This window comes from Micromys minutus (assembly GCF_963924665.1).
Source record: "Micromys minutus genome assembly, chromosome: 30".
NCBI lineage: Eukaryota > Metazoa > Chordata > Mammalia > Rodentia > Muridae > Micromys > Micromys minutus.
This window is the reverse complement of record NC_137965.1, coordinates 18,727,514-18,739,708: the sequence shown is the minus strand read 5'-3', so window position 1 is coordinate 18,739,708 and position 12,195 is coordinate 18,727,514. Positions and strand designations below refer to the sequence as shown.

Here is a 12,195-nt window from a genome sequence, read left to right as displayed (position 1 = left end):
TAGGGGCCAGGGAGGAGGCTCAAGAAGAGCACTAGAAGTGACCACAGAAAATGCAAACAGAATTAGAGCTCACCTCACTGTTGTGTCCTCGCAGGTTGAAGTTTATTCTCTGTGGCGTACTCCTATCTCTGCGACAGTGACTGGAGGTGAAAGTCACCCCCACCACACCTCGCCCATTGCCTGTGGCCAACCATCCTTCTTCATAGTAGCGCCTTCTGCAAACAGGCTTCTCCTTCTCACTCTTGGGGACACGCCCTTTCCAGGACAGGCAGAGGATGTTGGAATCACTGCAAAGCAAAGGTCCATGTTCCACTGCCGCATACATACTTCTTTCAACCAAGGATTTCACTTTAAAAGTACTGTAGAATTTCAAATCAAGTTCTTTTACTGGCTTATTTTTGTGGTTGGTTTCCGTTAGTTTGTTTTTTTCTCCTTTAGTTACAACTGATCTAGAGTTCAATTAGGTCAATAGCTTATTAAGATCCACCAAATGCATAGTGAAAAAACTCCTCTATAAAAGACAACATCAGTCTGCTAAGAAAGGTAATGCCTAAAAATACATGGGGGTCTGTTCTCAGTTTCAAGTTCTTAGGGGGAAAAAATCCTTTGGAGAAAGAGCTGTTAGTTATGATGGAGAATCAGTTCTCTTCGCTTTTACTCACTCAGTCTTGCTATTCTCAGCCTGAGATTCCAGTTTTTTTGTAATGTAATTCCAGAGATAAACGGTTACAAACACATAAATTTCAAGTAACTTAAGGCGGTAAGAATCCTAGCTGGATTTCTCTATTCAACAGTTCAAATACACAGAATGATTACACAAGATCATCTTCCCTCTGAAGCCACCCTCTGGCACGTTTTCTGAACTAGGCAAGTTTCTGCTGTATAGCTGAAAAAGGTTGCATAAGGGGAAAGGCACACTAACGTGCAAAGTCAGACCAGAGCTCATGCAGACAGCAGTCAAAGTTTAACAAGAGAATCACTGTTTCCTTCACTCTTCACAGCCAGAAGCTTCCAGCCTCAAAGTCTGGCCCTGTGTCCCTAGAATGACTCCTCTGCGGGCTGGAGCAACCCTCAGTGCCATAGAGACTGGAGCAAAGCCACTTCCCTCAGCAGAGGTGGAGGCCAGCAGGTCACCAAGTGTGAGTAAACTGCTATCTAAATGGACCAAGTATTTTCCTTAGTTTGGTCCTACTTCTTGCATACAGAGTCAGGCTGCGGGATCATGTATTTTTCTACCTTAAGGAAAAAGCAATCTTAGAATTATGCCCATTAAATAATCTTCCTCTCAGATGCAAATCTTTAAGCCATCTACCCAGGCGTGTGTCAGAGTTCTCCAAGCTGTACCATCTCCCAAGACTGGCTCCAAGCGTTGCTAAGAGATAATTCCTGTTCACATTCAAGCCTGTTCACATCTTTAGACCAAGAAAGGCTTTTCTCAATATTTATTTTGTAGTTGAAAGTTCCAATTAATATTTTAAAATAGCATATATGTGCAGAAAAGAACAAAGATAAACAATAAATAAAAATTCAAATAGCTGAAGACACAAAGGAATTGGTTCCTTTTCAGATCTGTCCCCTCACTCCAGCCACAACCACAGAAAACGTTACGAGGTTCAGTTCAGGGTTTAAAGTCTGTTCCTTCTTTGCACTGAAGAGGTATTCTTTAGGCTTAATCTGTGCAATTTTTTCTTCTGCAAACTTGCTTTAGCCCATGAAAACCGTAAGGAAAATCTGCCATTAGTGACGGACTGTTCTCCATGGACTCCTGACCCCAGCAGTATAAAGTTGTTCCATCTGATGCTTAGATTAATTTTCATCAGTTGCAAAACTCTTGATGTTCAGAATGTCTTCTTATGAAAATGTTTGTATGATGAGAAAAGGTTTTACATATATAGACACACTCTTCAAATGGCACTTGATATGTTTGTTTTCCCAGTTAATTCAGAAGCCAACAGATTATTCATGACTTGAAGGTCCTGGATGGGTTCTTACAGCTCTGTAAAACAACGATAACAAAATGAGAGCTCTAATAGATAAGTGTTTTCACAGTATAACTAACTGATGAAGCTACTGATTTAACAACTGGTAAAATTCAAGTAGTAAATGGATATGAACTTAAAACATGACAGGAGGAGTCATCGGCCACACACTATCACATTAGACCTGTTGACGGCTTTGCACTGTCCATTCTAAAACTCTGGACCCTCAATGTGGTATATTCCCTATTGAAAACTTGATTTGAACAAGCTTTCTTTAAAATGAAACTCAAGAGAAATCCAGTAAAGTTAGCAGATTTGCAGGGTTTTGTTTTTTTTTTCTATCATTAGTAAAGGATACTCCTTAACAACACAAAGCAACGAAGCCCTCTAAAAGGCCCTTGTTTCCAGTGACTAGCAGGTCACTGTCTTGAGTAAGTATAGCTGGTTACTTGGCCTTCAGGCCTTCAACTTTGTCTATTAGCTACAAACTCCTAGACCAGTGGTTCTCAACCTTCCTAATGCTACAACCCCTTAATAGAATTTCTCATGTTGTAGTGACCCCCCACCATAAAATTATTTTCATTGCTACTTCATAGTTGTAATTTTGCCATGGTTATGAATTTTAATGTAAATATCTTATATGTAGATGATCTCAGGTAAACCCTAGAGCTAGGATTGATCAACACTTTAAAAGAGGTCCTGACACACAGTGAGAGCCAGTGTACTATCATTCTTTGCTGTCTTCCCTGTATTGCTATTTCCACTAATTTGCAAAGGCAACAGTGATCAAACCGTCAGTTGTCAGAAAAGTACAACTGGAATAGAAGGCTATGGAATTTTCAAAATTGTCCTATTTAGGATTACTACTGCTATAATGAAACACCATGACCAAAAGCAAGTTGGGGAGAAAGGATTTATTTGGCTCACACTTTCACACTGTAGTCCATCACTGAAGGAAATTAGGAGAGGAACTCACACAGCAGGAACCTGGAGTTAGGAGCTGATGCAGAGGCCATGGAGGGGTGCTGCTTATTGGCTTGTTCCCCATGGCTTGCTCAGCCTACTTCCTTACAGGATTCAGGACGATCAGTCCAGGGATAGCACCACCCACAATGGGTTAGACCATAATTAAGAAAATTAAGATTGTGAGCCGTATAGCAGACATCCTCACACTCTTCCCAGAAACTCTCAGAGCAGCAGACTTCTGTGGGCACTTGGCACTTGCTTGACCTGAAATTTAACATTTGAATCTCTGTCCCCAGAAACAACTAATGTCCTACAAGCAGATCTTATGGAGGCCTTTTCTTTTCTTTGGTTTTGAGACAGAGTTTTTCTGTGTAGCCCTGGCTGTCCTGAAACTCTCTGTAGTCTAGGCTGGCCTCAAACTCAAGGGATTAATCTGACCCTGCCTCTCAAGTGCTGGGATTAAAGCTGTGTACCACTACTGCCCAGCACAGAAAGCATCTTCTCAATCAAGGTTCCATCTTTTTAGATGACCCTAGCTTGTATCAAACGGACCTAAAAACTAGCCAACAAATGACCTTCATAATAAAAACTAAAATCCATATTTGTTTCAAAAGCTAAGAATATGAATTCCTAGTGAAATAAGGCAAAGAATACTTTAAATAACCAGAAAGGAAAAAGAACTAAATGACCATTTAAAATATATTTTAAAAGTATACAATGACATAAAAAATATAATGTCCTTTACTTGGCACAGCTTCAATTATTATTATATTTAATCTAAGACTTCCAGCCAGGAGTTGGTGGCACACGCCTTTAATCCCAACACTTGGAAGGCTGAGGCAGGCCGATCTCTGTGAGCTGGAGGTCAGCCTCGTCTGCAGAGTTAGTTCAAGCACAGCCAGGACTACACAGAGAGACCATCTCAAAAAACCAACCAACCAACAATGACAAGAAAAAGACTTCCTTTCTTTGAATGTGTTCATATTACACTGGTCTTGCTACCTCTTAAAATCACTGTTACATTAACCCTTTAATGAAAATCTACACCGAGGCCAACTCTCAACAACAAACTTACAAGTTGGTAAGTATAAGGGGAAAATATGTAATTCTCTTGACTAACAGATTTGTGAATGTTGACTCCCCAGTTATTAGAAAGTTAAGCATACACCCCGACCATCTGTCTAGCCATCCAGCAAATGCCTCACAGTTAGCCTGTTACAAAGGAGCATGATCTCATGTTTTCTGATTCAGAGACTGAGTGAGATAACAAAAAGAAGCAAAAAGGAAAGGAACATGACTGGTCCACGTGTGGTGGAGGAGAAAGACTACTGTAGACAAAAGGAAAGTCTAGCCTGGGCTGAGGAGAGAGTGGCATGGGAGGAGGGGACCAGGAACCTGGTGTAACATCTAGGAGGCCCAAAGAAAGTAGACAAAATGGTTGATTATAGAGGGAAAGGCAGCTGGAGGAAGAGCAGCCCAGCCCCCTGGCTGAAGAAGTTTAGGGTAGGGAATTGGGTATGGCATCCAGGAGGGCCCTGTAACAGGTTGGGACTGAGGGATAAGGGGAGAACCTGGTAGCCAGGTCTGCTTTAATATGCTAAATATGTACCTCAGCCATTGGTTCCAGGTTTGAAGCCTAACTGATTTCTGGGGACAGAGATTCAAATGCTAAATTTCAGGTCAACCAAGTGCCAAGTGCCCAATGCCCACAGAGGTCTGCTGCTCTGAGAGCTTTGGGGAAGAGAGTGAGGATGTCTGCCCTGCAGCTCAGTGGGAACCTATGCATGAGGTACCTGCCCTGACACTAAGCTCTGCTTTAGTCCAGTTCCTGTTAACACTCTAGGTAACATTCAGCCCTTAGTAAATTCTCATTGAGTTCCATTACTACAAGTAGTTCCCAGGTAGTTGAAGCAGTAACTGCCAAGAAGAATGGGACCGGGGTTCAAAGGGCTTATGAAGTGCATTCCATCTGGTCTGTCAAGTACCCATGAGCACTCGAATCCAGAAAGGTACAGATCAGAGGCAGAAAGCTGAGTCAGCCACACAGCAAGGGAGAAGATGCAGATGAAGAAACAGGTGTCTTTCGGAAGACAGTCCAGTAATGAACCTGTGTGAGGAGAATTCTGAGTGCTTTTGAGAACACTCCAAGAAAACAAAAGAAGAATTCTGTGACCTCAGTTTCTTCAGAACATGGAACTGTTCTTGGAATGTGTTTTATGCTCCTCCCAGGTATAGTGGGTAGGAGTGTTTATCTCAGATCCCTCATTGTTGCTTGCTGTTGTTATTCAATCCAATATTTAACTACCTTTTATATGCCTCTATGGAAAACATGTTTTTGCCAGTGTGGCTTGTCCTTGTGACAGTACAAAGCTTGAACTCAGAAGAACTTTACTCATGTGACCTTTCTTAACCCTGCGAGTATCACTTGTCTAATGTCTGAATAAAGCTGGCTATTCCATGACACTTTGTCCATCTCAGTTTTTAGCTTCATTTTCCCAGGTCTCTTTAGAGCAGTGACATTAATCTAGTGGCAAACTATAATATTCTACATCAGGAAGGTGGAAGAAGCAGCTAGGGAGTCGAAGAAAAGTTAAGAGAGTCCAGAGTGAGGAATAAAATGAGAAGAGCAACCACAGCACACTTAAGGAGAAAATGTTTCCTGAGCAACCACCATAGGCACAGCTGAGCTGGCAGTGGGAGCGCACAGGTCAGTGGAGTCTAGGCACCAGCATGGTGGGAGAACAGGCAAAACTAACTTCTCTATGAAAAGATCAAAGCTGCAAACATTAGCCAGCAAGTACTCCAGGCAGAGCTGAGAGAGGCTTGCCCCAACTTCATTCCTGGTAGCATAGTCTATACAGCAACAGTAAAGCAAAGACAAGCCTGGGCCAAACAAGAAAACTTCAATACTAGTTTTTGTCTTAATTAGAGAGAAAAAGTTAAAAACATGCTAAGACTGAATATGGGGCTGGAGAGATGGCTAGTAGTTAAGAGCACTGGCTGTTCTTGCAGAGAACCTAGATTCAGTTCTCAGTACCCACAAGTCAGCTCACAAATGTGTGCAACTTAGAGGACACAGTGTTCTGGTCTGTGTATGCATAGGCACACTTGTGGTACACACATACATGTGGGCAAACATACAATTTTTTTAAAGTGGCCCAGATTAGGAAGGAATTTCAAGGAAAGAAAAGGAAAATCAAATTATATTGCTGAAGTTAGAAAAAACCTCAATGCTATGGATTAGAATTAACATACTTAATAAAAACAATGCTTTATGTTAAACTCTACTTAACTTCATAATAATTGTAACTTTTTTTCTATATCTATATCTATAAGCAATAGAATGGGCTTAAAAAATGAAGGAAATAAAGAAAGGTCTTCAAATGAAACGGATGATCGGGAGAGGCTGTAATGACCCAAGAGAAACAGCAGGGAAGTGCGGTGGATGTGAGGTGGCCTTGTCCAAACTGTGAGACCAGAGGTCTCAGACTAAGAGTTTCAATGCTTTCCAGATTCTCAGATATTCAGAGACCCCTAATCTGAAAAACTCAGAAGCTGACAAGCTATTTTCAGATTGGGCAGATCAACCTACACATCAGCAGACCCACTTAGCAGCAGTCTGCTTCTCAGGCTTCCCAACTGGATCTTTCTGTGACTGCATTCTCTAGGGAGTGAGAGCATTAAAACACACATATGATGGGATTACAAATAATTGCCTGGCTGCCATATAATGGTCAATGAATGTTGGACATTGCTACTGTTACTTTATTGACATTCTACCATTTATAAAATCTGGAATGAAATAAAAGGATATTCAAAGACTATTCACTCTGATTCCATTCTAAAAGTAGGGTAAAGAATAATGCAGAAAGGAAGGATTATTCCAATTACAACTAAAACATAAGACAAAACTCTTCTTATCAGATGGCCTTATGATAGTGAATTGCTGAAGGAGAGAAGCTGAGCAAGGATCTCTGCATTACCAAGGGCCCATTGCTTACTTTCACATTCACAACTTCCTCGAGATAACACAAACACTTTACAAACGCACCAAGGTTTCAAGATTTTGAGTGAGGTTTTTAGAACTCACTATTCTATGAGCAGCAGAAATAAGACAACGTCTTACACCAATACCCACACTTTTTCCACTGAACTACACTGCCAAGATTAACAATAGTCATTTCCACTCCGTACCCATGTGGTTGTGAAACAGGAAAAGCCATGTGATTATTTGATGAGAATAAAAATGAATCAAGACCAAATTTGACTGTTCTCAGGCTCCAAAATATCTAGAGGAAATAACAAATGACTTAAAGGGAGAAAATAGTGAAAACTCAAGAGTGGGAAGTTAGGAGCAGGGTCACTTTTAGATTCTAAATTATTAAGGCATCATGTTTTGTAGTATCTTTTGTTTATGCTATTATATGAAGGTTAGTTTAGTTAAAATAGGGGTTAGGTCTGATTCTTAGTATTTACTGATAAATCCACTCTTGTGTGTACAGATGCAAGCCACTAAATTTTTTAAATAAAGTACACAGCAACACTCAAAAAGAGAAATAACAAACAGCCAAAGGGCAATTTACTTTAAGATGACAAAGCCACAGATCTAGAAGTAGCACTCATGGTCACTCAGCACACTGTGAATGTAGATGACAATTATTCTCCAGTTCTGGTTGGCAAAATGCAGAGAGTGATTAAAACCAACAATGACAAGGATAAAACTAAGAAAAATCAATCAAAGATGCTCACAAAATGTACTATTCAATATCATCCCAAATTCCAGTTGGTACATTATCACAAGGTGAAGTCGTTTAAAGTGCAAAGTACCTAAAATCACCTTTAATAGATAATAGAATTTAATGAAAATTTATTAACAGTTAAGTGAGATTGAAAAATTGCTAGAGCCTGAGTAAATGCTTGTGTGCTCCTAAGCTGTTGTTAGACCCTAATGTCAGGCTAAGACTGTGGATGGGACCTTGGGCTGAAAAGATGGCTCAACAGTTAAGAGCACTTATTCTTTCAGGAGAGCTAGCTTTAACTTCCAGCTCACCAACATCCATAACTGTAGTTTCAAGACATTTGATGCTCTCCTCCAACCTTGAAGAGTACCAGGCACACACACAGTACACAGATGTACATGTAGGCAAAACACTAATACACACAAATTAAAATAAATCGACCTCTAAGAAAGTTTACTTAGAAAAGAAAACTACTAAGAGGTAGGCACCTTGGGAAGTCATTCCACTGTGAGAACTTCATCCTCCTGACAGAGGCTCCAACAAGTTTCCTTGTCCCTTACACAACATAAAGATACTACAAGATACAGTGATCCCTAGACACCAAATCTTCTCAAGCCTTTGACCTTGGACTATTCAAGTCCAGAAATAGGAGCAGCAAATTTCTATTTTTCACAATTACTCAGTCTAGAGTTTTGTTATAGTAGTGGAAGGAATGCAGAGAGCAAAACAAGAATAAATTCAAAATGACAAGTTAGCCAGTATGTTTACTAGTAACTTCCCAATTCCCACTAAAATGATCAGGGATAAAAGAGAACGATGCAGAAAACAAGATCATAGATGGGCCTTCTAAATTACCAGACAAATGTAGTAGTTAAGATCAACTGACATCGAAGTGCCAAAGAGCCTTGATTCAGTCAAGCACGCACACTAGCTCAACCAACTGCGTCGTTATACAAGGGCTGGCTGTGGCACAGGCCTCAGAGAAGCAGACTGACTCCAGCCAGCATTCTTGTACCAGTGACAGGCAGTGGAACAAGAGGGGAGGGAAGCAGCAGTGCAGCTAACTGGAGTGGAGGCAGTGAGATGATTGGAAATCAATATAGACAGACTCAGAAAAGTAGTGAAATCCCATAGTGATCTGCAAGGCTCACAGATGGCCACTACTAGACATGGGCAGAGGACCAGAAATTCAACGGAGGGCATTCTGGAATCCTACCCTCCCACTTAGTGTAGCAGCTGTTTCCAAGGGAAATGGAATCTAGCTTTCATCATTCTACATGGGTAAGAGGTGCTTTGCTTTTCCAACTTCATGTGACATGTTGACACACCAACTTGAATAAAGGCAACCACAACTTCCAAATAGACTATGATGGATTTGCTTGAAGGACAATTACCTGTCTTCAAAAACTCTAACTGTGGCGTGCCTGCTAATGAATAAATGGTACACAATATGGTACATACATAAATATTGTTATCCTTCAACCTTAACGAGGTAGAAAATTCTGGCACATGGCACAACATAAACTCTGAAAACACTATGCCAGACTTAAAAAGCCAATCACAAAAAGTTAAACATATATGGACAAACAGTAACATGGGTGCCCAGAATAAATAGGGAGGAGGTTAACAGTGTTCAGTTCCAATTTTAGAAAAATTGCAGTGTTGCATGGTAGGGCATCTGCACAATACGGTGAACATAGTATCACTGAATTATACACTGGAAATAGTTAAAATAGTATATTTTATCAACACATTTATCAACAATATAACATATTATAAGATATTATAATATGTATATTTTATCAAAATATTTATCAACAATGTAACATATTATAAGTTTGTCACAGTAACATTTTTACCAAAAAATTATAAAAAATATATAAAATGACCTGGAGATCAAAGCAAGAGCACCATGAATTTGAGAGGCCTGCATAGTCTAGATGAGATATTTTCAAAAATAAATTAATCAGCAACAGAACTATGAAGATAGGGAAAATACTTGTATTGTATCAAGCTTTCAATTTCCTAAGCACAGAACTATTAATGGTCTTGATCGTAATGGACAATGAGCATAAGGACAAAGGTCAAGAGAATGCTACACTAGTGAGGACAGACGTGTCTGCTGGCACATACAACTCAGTGATACAGCACAACAGTGTGTACTTAGCCAACTCAAGCCCATGTCCCACCCCAAGACCACCAGAGGAAGGTAACAGAAATAATGTGATGTTTTACTATGTTTCATGCTTAAACTAATAAAACATCACTGACAACACAGTACAAAACAATGAATCCTAAGTGTCTGTCTGTCACCACAAAGCTATCCATCTCCCTTCTTACTAAGAGGGATGAGACAGGCTGACTCCATGACAGGCTTCAAAGTGGCAGTCCAGGAGACTAGGCCTAAGAACTGGGCAAGTCCAAGCAAGTCCAGGCAAGTCAGTTACTAGAAAAAAAAAGCCCAGGCTCCAGCCCCCATGTCCTGTAATGGTTCTGGAATGCCTAGAGATAGAGTAAGATAAAGCTCACCTACCCAGGAATTCCTCAGCAAGTTTCCAGCCCTCATGCCCCACAATGGTTCTGGAATGCCTAGAGATAGAGTAAGATAAAGTTCAGCTACCCTGGACTGCCCCTAATGTGCTTTAAATCGGGCCTACAAGCTCACCTGGTTGTCTATCTTGGAAGTAAGTGACCCCAGCGTGCTGGACTTCTGCAGAATAAAACATTCTTTGCCTTTACATAGTATTTGAATATGGGACATCAATCTTAGGCAATCACGGACCCTTACATTACTATTCTACATCTGATGTGAAATGCTAAAGCTTTATGTAATTAGAGTATGTGAAGACTTTGCAATGAGCTAAGAACCAGAGGGACAAACAAGTTTTTAAAAGGAGATACAAGAAAGTGATATGGGCAAAGAATCCAAAGACAGTTCTGGACAATCAACTGGAGCCCTGGCATGTGTATACTTCAGTGAAAGTCTACTTTCTCATCTGCACAAAGAATACCTGTTCTTGTAGAGAACCCAAGTTTGGTTCCTGGCACTCATGGTGGCTAACAATGTCTACAACTCTAATTCAGGGGATCCACCACTCTTTCTGACCTACATAGGTTCCGCATACATGTGATGTACATAAATATACTCAGGGATACATAAAATTGAAACAGTTTTTGAAAAATACTACAAAGACCAAAAATAACAACCTTAGTAAAGATGATTTGAATAAACTAATTATCTTAAAAACTACAAGGTACTAAATGCACAGTCTTAAGTTAGTCTGTATTATCACAAGTCATCATGAAATTAGTCCCTCATTGTTGTGAGGCCAGAAGAGAGTGACTAGACCCTTGGAAGTGGAGTTAACAGAGGGCTATAAGCTTCTACGTAGGTCCTCTGCAAGAGAAGCAAATGTCCATAATTGCCGAGCCATCCTTAGGCATTTTGAAACAGGATGTCATTATGTATTCCTGACTGGCCTCAATAACTATGTAGCCTAGGCTGGGCTGGAACTCAAGACTGCCCTGTCTCAACCTCTTCGGTGTGTACCACCACACATGGCTTCCTGATTATTTTTAAAGCAAGGGTCAGGTATTTTCCCAATTTAAAAATCTTTACACGTATAACAAAATGGTCCCCTCTAGTAGACCTCTTTAAGCTCTTCTGAATAGCACCACTCACTCTGTCAGTCACCAAGGGAATGGCCACTTTCTACACCATGCATCAGTTTTCCCAGAAATTCATTAATTTGGTACAAAAAAATAATTGCAGTTTTTTTATTTAGCATATAAGCTAAGTGTGGTTCTGTTATGCTTCATCTTATTGTACATATTTTGGTTTTTGCTAATGAAGTCACTGCTATTTATTTTACATTTATTTTATACTATGGTGACACCATTAGACAAAAAGCAAACTCAAGTTTATTTTTTGTGTTTTGGAGACAGGAACTCTCTACATAGCTCTGGTTGTCCTGGAACTTGCTATATAGACCAGGATGGCCTCGAACTCAAGAGAGCTGCCTGCCTCTGCCTTCCAAGTGCTTGGGATTAAAGTGTTCTGCTTTCTGTTTGATTACATCTTTACTAATCTGGGAGGTGGGTGCAAGCATGGAGGTCAAAGGATAACTTGAAGAATTTTGTTGGCCCGGGGACAGTTTTCTTATTGAAAGCAGCAGAAACAACTCAGAACATCAACAGTCCACATGGAGCATGAACTCCCAAGGGAACAGAGTACAGTGGCATTCAAGAAGTTTTGCAAAGTCTGGGTATGGTGGCACACTCCTCAAATCCCTCGAGTTAGGAGGCAGAGGCAGCTAGACCTCTAGAACTGAAGGCCAGTCTGGCCCATAGGTTGAGTTCTGAGTCAGTCAGAGCTGCATAACAGAAGAAAGCCTGTCTCTAAAAGACCTATCTTTGAGGTTAATCCTCTTAGAACTATGGAAGAGGTTGCCAGGGAATTCATCCAGCATTTGAAGCATATTATAAAGGTGAAAAGGCTTCGAAAGTGACTG

At 40.4% G+C, this 12,195-nt stretch overlaps 1 protein-coding gene across 2 annotated transcripts in view; it reads right to left on the bottom strand.

Moving 5' to 3' along the window:
• TULP4 (TUB like protein 4) overlaps positions 1-12,195 on the bottom strand; it is a 123,535-nt gene that overhangs the window by 99,395 nt on the left and 11,945 nt on the right. For both annotated transcript variants that reach the window (XM_080941759.1, XM_080941760.1), the window contains exon 2: positions 74-1,996. In XM_080941759.1, coding sequence (XP_080797885.1) covers positions 74-325 — 252 coding nt within the window. In that variant the 5' untranslated portion in view covers positions 326-1,996. The remainder of the gene's footprint in view (positions 1-73; positions 1,997-12,195) is intronic.